Source organism: Syzygium oleosum, unplaced genomic scaffold (assembly GCF_021117445.2).
Source record: "Syzygium oleosum isolate NSW1041296 unplaced genomic scaffold, Sole_v2.1 Sole_v2.12, whole genome shotgun sequence".
NCBI classification, from domain to species: domain Eukaryota; kingdom Viridiplantae; phylum Streptophyta; class Magnoliopsida; order Myrtales; family Myrtaceae; genus Syzygium; species Syzygium oleosum.
The window spans coordinates 9,014,716-9,023,297 of NW_026607496.1; the positions used below are offsets into that span (position 1 = coordinate 9,014,716).

Below are 8,582 nucleotides of genomic sequence, written 5' to 3' on the forward strand. Positions count from 1 at the left end.
GATTGTGTGTTCAATAGGACTTGTTGATTTGCTTTGGCTTTTTTCTCTCTCTACTTAATCAATCCAAATAACACTATCAAACTTTGCTGCGCAGGGAATCAAATGAAATGACCTACTACAGTTGGCCTTTGCCATGTGAGAGTACAAGGGCCGAGCGTGGCTATTGGACTCACGATGCCATCATGCCGAAGTTTAAATGGGGTTTTAAATAGGAACATACATTCATGCATCCGGTGCATGTGATCCAATTCCATCACAATCCTTACGTAACGTGGGCCCCATTAGGGTCTACACTATGCAATACCTAAGATGAGAATGGAGAGGAGTGGGAGTCCCGGCGGCTTGCAAATGCATGTGAAAAAGACGAGAAATAAGAGAAATTATAAATGGGACTCCTTTCCATCTAACTCCGATTGCTTTACGTAGCCTTGGAGGGGGCGGGTGCGTGGGGTTAGGTTGCGTCCTTCAGTGATGATGTGGATAAGGGTTCTGTCGTTGACTCTGAACGGGCAACATGGCAAGTTGATGTACCTTATCATATCTCTTTCCCTCGAAAGTAGCAACTTTGTATATCATATTCTGCGAGAAACGTTTTTCAATGGTGAGGAATCAAAAGATTAGATGCTTCCTCGATGTTCAAACGTCCTTCCTTTTTCCCCCAGGGAAAAATAAAAGGAAATGACTCTGGTGAGTTCACACGTTTGATGTTCACACTCATCTCCTGCCCCATTGCACTCGAAACATGAAAGCTTCCTCTCCGTGAAGGCGCTGAGCAGCTTCCCTAGAGAATACTTTCTTATAGTCTATTCCTCTCCACAGTGTCAGTCGCCACTCATCTCATCTCTCACGTTTTCGTCACTATTTCATTTTTTTTTATAGCCTGCTCGATCCTTTGACTGAAAGATTACGGGCTCTTTCGCGGCAGTTGCCAGTTTCTTCCTGATTTTTCCAGATTAAAAAACTGACCAATCCTTCGCCATTCAATCTTATTGGGCGATGAATGTCCGACCCTGGCATAAAGAGACGAATTCCGCTCTTTCTTGAGAGTGACTAGAGGTGTGCCGGTAGGGAATTCCTGGGGCACGGTGAAATCACGACCGAAAGAGGAAGCGAGCCAGGCCTCGCCACACAGGTTCAACTTCAACCTCAAGCACAGGAGAAAAACTTTCATTGACCAACGGGTGACGTGTGTGTGGATGCGTGTCCATGTCGAGGGACGCAATTGAAGTCGTCAAATTCCCCAACGTTTCATAAAGTCAACTCCTTGGAACGACGCAGGCTTTTGGCGTGTCCGGCGTTCTAAATTCCCGAGGCTTTTTATTGCTCCAACCCGTGTTTTTGTCCGACCTAAAGACGACCCACTTCTCCTTCTTCTTCTTCCTCCTCCTCCTCTTTCTTGTCTCTCTGAGCCAATTCTTTTCCCGGAGAAATTCATAGCTCATCAGTTATGAAGCTCCAGCTTTTATTTCCGAGCTGCTTTTCAGCTTCCAACGCCATCATCGATGGAGGCATGGATGGTATGTTGGTTTCGATAGATCTTGTTGTCTAAGTAATCGATATGATTTCGTGCTTTTAGGGAGATAATGAACTGGCTTTTTGACCTTTTCGCTTCTTCTGATCAGGAATAGATGGGTTGACTCCTCCGAGTTTCCGAGTGTTCTCTTACAAGGAGATGAAGGCTGCCACTATGGGATTTCACCCTTCGAACAAGATCGGAGAAGGTGGCTTCGGATCTGTGTTCAAGGTACTAATTTTGCTCTTTTCCTGTCAAGAACTGCAGATGGATACGCACAAAATTAGTTGCATCGAGATTCTATTTTATGGTTGGTAAAATGGCGATGTTGATCAATATGGGACTATTGTACAGGGCCGGCTTCAAGATGGCACCACTGTGGCGATAAAAGTGCTCTCTGTTGAGCTCGAGTCGATGCGAGGCGAGCGGGAGTTCATCTCGGAGATCGCGGCTCTCTCTCACATCAAACATGAAAATCTGGTCAGCCTTCGAGGATGTTGCATCGAAGGAGCCGATCGGTTCTTGGTCTATGAAAACATGGAAAATAACAGTGTTGCACACACCATACTAGGTAAATCAATAGTAATACCACCCGTTTGTGTTTGATTGAGCTGTGAATGAATTATTTCTTTGAGGCTGGGTTGTAAATGTTTCGTGGGCATTTGACAGGTGAAGATCAGAAGAGGACGAGATTCAATTGGGAGGCGAGGCGGAAAATTATGCTCGGGATAGCACGTGGGCTCGCGTATCTGCACGAGGAGGTGGAGCCTCACATTGTGCACAGAGATGTCAAGGCGAGCAACATACTTCTGGATCGAGATTTCAATCCAAAAGTTTCCGACTTTGGTCTGTCTAAGATTCTTACTGGGAGTATTACTCACATCAGCACTCGAGTTGCCGGGACATTGTAAGTTGAAGAACTTAGATTGCTATCTACTCTTTAGTCAAATTCACCTTCAACTATACTATTCTCCAAACATTAACCCAAAGTCATATTATTTCCTGATGAAATTTCTGATTGAATGTGAATTGCAGAGGTTATCTTGCTCCTGAATATGCCATTAGTGGCCGCTTGACAAGGAAATCGGATGTCTATAGTTTCGGGGTGTTGCTGCTGGAAATAATCAGCGGTCGACGAGTCATGGACTTTGACTTGGAGTTCGGAGAACAGTACCTTGTTCAAAAGGTAGCAATCATTCCTACGCCCTGCTCTTTCTCTGCCTTCATCAGGTTCTTGGATTTGGGCAAAAGGAACATGTATATACCATTAAACTTTATCATCAGTAAGCATAATGAGCTAATACCATTTTAGATAAACAGTGAAAACATACTCTCGCAAGATATACACTACCAGTCCATGCGCAGTTCTTTGATTCCTGAAATTTACCTGATCAATCGCAGAGCAAACCAGCCTCGTATTTTTTCGTGTGCCATCAAATTGAATCCCATGAATTCCTTATAAGATATTAAAGCCATTCTGCCCATTAACTCAGCCAGTTTAATCACTGAAAATCTGCTGTTGTTTTTCCTATAGAAAGTCAAAATGTTCGGCAAACAGGCAAAGTTTGAGACCAACAAGTGAAACTGAGAAGGAATCTCATGTTTTTATATTTGGGCAGGTATGGGAAGCGCACAAGCAAGATGAGCTGCAAAACATAGTGGACCCGGTTTTAGGTGTGAACGACCACCAGGGACAGGAGGCCGTCAGATTCATCAAGGTGGGCCTACTCTGCGTCCAAGAAGCAGCGAGGACCCGGCCCAGAATGTCATCGGCGGTTAAGATGCTGACCGGCGAGGTCGACATCGACGACATGAAGATCACAGAGCCCGGGCACATCACGGACCTCACGGACATTCACATCGGTTCTAACAAGAATTCGACGCAGAGCATCTTCTCCAAGGATTCGGATTCCTCTGGGACCGCCAGGACCCCCAAAACGGGGGTGTTTTGAGCGGCATTTAGGGTTGTGTTAGGATGCTGTCAATGTTTGGATGAGGACGACCGAGGAATTTGTCCTAGGCAAATCATTGAAATCTAGGATTTGTAAATAGGAGGTTGATTGGATGTCCCCAGGAGTGAATGTACTTCCACGAAGTGAAATCATTGAATCATTATTATTTTTTCTTTAGTTTGGTTGACATTGGAGTCTTTTTTATCCTTGAGGTCTCTCAGGTGATTTCAAATCCGACAGCAATACTTGGTCAATCAATGCTCATGAATCCCCGTGTACATATTCTTCGACGGCGTGAACTATTGATACGCAGTTTTGTATCTTTTATTCACTGCAATATGGACAAGATTTCAGTCTCTTTTGCGTACGAGGTGAAAAGATCTGTCTTAGATTTTCTTGAGGGAGGTTAGTCGTCTGGTCAGCGAGGGAGGGATAGAGAGAGAGGGATTAGTTGTTGGATAGCGATGATAACATACTTTATTCATTCTCTTCAGAAATGGACGCGTAAGGAGTGATCTAATTCACCGAACCTCACGTAAGGAGTGATCTAATTCACCGAACCTCTATGTTTAGGTAGGAAAAACCAATTTTTTCTTTGCCTTTCTTGAATTCTAAAAGCATGAACATGACATATTTGTAATGTGGTTCGGGAACTTTTTAATTTGTTTAATGTAATCTCTGAACTTTACTCCATCGTATAATGTGATCTCTGAACTTTTAATTTGTTTGATTTAGTCCCTGAACTTTTGGTAATTGTTCAATTTAGTCCCTGAACTATATGAAAATATTCAATGTCGTCCATAAACTTGAATTAATGAAAAATATAGTTTATGAATTAAATTGAACATGTACCAAAAGTTCAGGAATCATATTGAAAAGTTTATGAACTAAATTACATATTGAACTAAAATTCAGGGATCACATTATACATTGGATCAAAGTTTAAAAACTATTTGTGTCATTATCCCTAAAATCAATAAGGTAGGGTGCTAGGCAAAAATAAATGAGATACGGATGGTTTGGTGGGGCCTACCTATATCTATGGAAGAATATACACCGCTGTCCGGAAAATTATAAAAAATCCTCCCCAATTTTGGGGTGATACATATTTGCTCATAAAATTTCAATCGTTGCATAGTATTTCCATGTACTTTTTATGTTACTTTGAAATTTCATTATATTTTTTGTTAATGTGTGTAAGGCACGTGACTTTTAAGGGATATATATGTATTCTCATATCATTTTTTAGTAAATCTCTATTTGACCATTGATTGCTAATAAAAATGAAGAAATAACGAAAATGGAGGAAATTAAATTAACTAAAATATCAATATAAAAATAAATATCATTAATATTTCAGGAACGGGAAACAAGATTAAGTAAAGGAAAATAAGGCCTTAATGAAAAAAATGTTGAATTACAGAAATTATACTCATCATGTATTTTTAAATGGATAATTAATGTGAAAAATTGATTGATCAATAAAAAGTTATTAGAGAATATCACCTTTATTCCACTTAATAATCTCATTTGATGTGTTGAGGACATCATTTCCGTTTATGATTGTTTTAGATACTTTTATCATCAGTCATTCTTTACATTGATTAAACTTTTAAATATACATAACCAAGTTTTGTAACTTTTCCGTTTTTTTTTATTGAGGCCTTTTCCCTTTTTATCCAATTTGTGTTAACTCATTTTCTTAAAATATCTTTTTTAGTTGGATTGTAATGGCTATTTTTATCAAATTTTAACAATTTTTTGTTGTTTAGTATAATTGTAGATATTCATTTTAGTTATTAGTAGTATATCAGTTTTTTTTTCTGATTTTTCCATCTTTTACAATAGTTGATGATAAAAGAGAGATTTTCTTCGAAAAAAGAGATGAAAACATACTTTTGCTCCTTAAGGTCATGTGCAATTAATATGCTAAAGGAAAAAATAAACAGAGGGTTAATGGCTATAATAAAATTGAAGTTCATCAGACTTTTGGATAATAGTAGAAAGCTTGGGGGCAAAAGTATACTACCCTTAGGTTGTGTTTGGTCGTCTTGATTTCTAGCTAGAATAAGATTAGATATGATATGATATGAAATCTAGGGATTTTGCTATACCATATTCATTGTTTGGTGAATCGCAGTAATAAGCCAAATATTTTCATATCATATCATGTCCATTGTTTGGTATTTACGCATATTGGTATAATTGAACCTATAAATGCACAAATAGAGATTGTATGCTAAAGGAAAAAATAAACAGAGGGTTAATGGCTATAATAAAATAGAAGTTCATCAAACTTTTGGATAATAGTAGAAAGCTTGGGGGCAAAAGTATACTACCCTTAAGTTGTGTTTGGTCGTCTTGATTTTTAGTTAGGAAAGGATTGGATATGATATGATATGATATGAAATCCAGAGATTTTGTTATACCATATTCATTGTTTGGTGAATTGCAACAATAAAGCCAAATATTTTCATATCCTATCATGTCCATTGTTTGGTATTTACGCATATCGGTATAATTGAACCTAAAAATGCACAAATAGAGATTGTAAAAAGCTCTCATAATTCACAGCCAAATCTAGCAAGAGAGAAAATATTATCATTCACTTTTGTGATTACGAAAAATATAGTACTTTGACTTTCTCGCTACTTTCGTGAAACTTCAACATAAACCATAAAGTTATTGAGGAAAAGGAGTTTCGACTCTCTTGCTACTTTCGTGGACTTTTGACATAAACAAGAGAGTTACGAAAGAAAAGAAGCTTCGACACTCTTGTCATTGTCATGGAGTTTTAACATGAACTAAATAACTATGGAGAAGTCGTGAAGCTTCACCTTTATCCCACCTCCCATATAGAATAATTTTATCCAAGCTATATCTCCATTATATTCGACTTTATCCTGTCTTGGGTATGAATCAAATACATGATAGATAAATATGATAAATGTTATCTTATCCTGACTACGAAACGTAACCCTAAGGTATAATGGGGTTTTGTACAATTTCCCTAAATCTTTGTTACAAAATTACACTAAACCAAAGGGATAACTAAATGTTGTCCAATTACTATGAAACTATCAAAGGATTTGGGTCTCTCGAGCCTCCACTTCATTTCATTTGCCTTTGAGAGAAAATGGATCCGAATGAATACCTTGGAGTATCATCTCCGTAAGAGTTTTTCTGATGTGAGCTACATTAATTGATATTGTAATTTACCATTTTGTGAGGTTGATCGAATAAGGTTAGATATAAAGTTTCTTAATTAGTCTAATATGGGGCTGGCTAATATGGGCTGAGTAAGGCCCGGCCCGTGACGAGAGGGCCTAGCTTAAAACTCTATAAATAGTGCTCAAGTCCCTCCTCTAACCCTAATGCACAAATTATCTCACATAAGGGGTAAACGCCAACTATGAAAGGCAGTCTCATCAAGCTAGTGATACAGAAGGTAATAGAGGAGAAGACTTGCACTGAGGATTGCTACTGTTCGGCATCAAGAACGATGGATTCCAAATCAGGTGCACAAATTCATTTTACTCTATTACTGTATTCTAGATTCTAGCTATGGAGATCTTGGGTATCGTTTTACGTGACCATCAAATGGTATCAGAACCGATGGTTGATTGGTGGGCCTCTCAATTTGTCCCGGTGTTTGGTGAATATCTCAATAAAGAAATCTCATGATCAATGCTTGTTTCGGGTGGAAATTACCATCACGGCTGGTCTGGTGAGAAGTAACCATGGACAGTTGGTCTGGTGACGCGAGATAGAGACCATGGGTGATGCAATCCCAAATTAGCAGTTGATAATGGTTGTTGTGCATAGTTGTGGGTGCATGACAATGACTTGGAGATTCAAGTTGAGTTAAGCTGATGTAGAAGAATACCTAAATTAAGGGGGAGCAAACCTAACACTGAGCTCACATGTGAGGGGAAGATTGTTGAGATATACGTGTGAGTTGTGTTAGAGAAATTCCACAACGGATAATTGATGTGGTATTTAGCAGTTAATATATCATAATTGACTTATAACTCATTGGTTTAAGCTTTTCAATGAGGGTGGATCCAACTGGATATGTTGACGAGCTTGGATTTGAGCTCTCTCTTGGCGATCTCCCAAGGTGAAGGTATCGGGCTTTTACTGCGCATTCCCAACAATCTCCCCCTATGGGAATGGAACATGGTCTCTCGGAACACATCGGCTTTTGACAATCATGATTTATTTGTTAAGTTGGTGATGCAATTCATGGCTGTTGACACCAATAATTAATTAGGTCGTCGATAATAAAAATAAAATTAAATTAGGGGATATACAAAGCGACAAGGATAAAATACATAAGGATCATTGAAGGGTGACATAAGCCCTAAAAAGTTGATTACAGCAGCATACAGCTGGCAACCACTAAAATGTCCTGGCAAAAAATTTAAGAATTTGAAATTGAAAAGACTGGAGTCGTAGAGTAGATAAGTGCTACCCGAGTTTTCGTACTGTAGATTGCCGATGAAAATTGTTAAGAGAAGACCAGGCCGTCGAAGTTGTTGATAAGAAAAGAGGCATGTGTTTCTATGTGCAGTTAGTGATGGTTTGACACGGAAGGACGAATGTTAGAATAGAAAAGAGACCGATGACGATTATCTCTTGGGAAAGGATAGGTGTCATGACAAAGAAGAGATCGATGACTGTTATCTCATGGGAAGGACAAGTGTTAGAATAGAAAAGAGATCGATGACGGTTATCTCATAGGAAAGGACATATGTCAAAATAAAAAGAGATCATTGACGATTATCTCATGGGAAAGGACAGATGTCAAGACAAGGAAGAGATCGATGACGGTTACCAACACCAAAGGACAGGTGTCAAAGCAAAGACAAGGTCAAATAAACGGTTATCGACAGATGTCAGAAAGATGAAGGAAAAGATAATATCGACGACAGTTAATGGACAGGTGTCATAAAAATAAACGGCGAAGATGAGATCAACGGTGGTTATTAGATATGATCTGGCAAATGGCATTAGAAAAACGATTATCATGCTAACATTATAAATGTCATCCGATACCAGAAAAAGCCCCCCCCCCCCCCTCCACTGCGAACATACAATTAAAATGTTATCTTTCA

The 8,582-nt window shown here is 38.9% G+C and overlaps 1 protein-coding gene across 1 annotated transcript; it reads left to right on the plus strand.

The window, feature by feature from the left end:
- The first annotated feature begins 719 nt into the window (after positions 1–719).
- On the plus strand, positions 720–3,642 carry LOC115674132 (putative serine/threonine-protein kinase). Its single transcript, XM_030596467.2, has 6 exons — positions 720–1,517; positions 1,623–1,744; positions 1,868–2,084; positions 2,183–2,420; positions 2,549–2,699; positions 3,133–3,642. The coding sequence occupies exons 1-6, from the start codon at positions 1,448–1,450 to the stop codon at positions 3,463–3,465; spliced, it is 1,131 nt and encodes a 376-aa protein (XP_030452327.1). The 5' UTR covers positions 720–1,447; the 3' UTR covers positions 3,466–3,642.
- Positions 3,643–8,582: the final 4,940 nt, after the last annotated feature.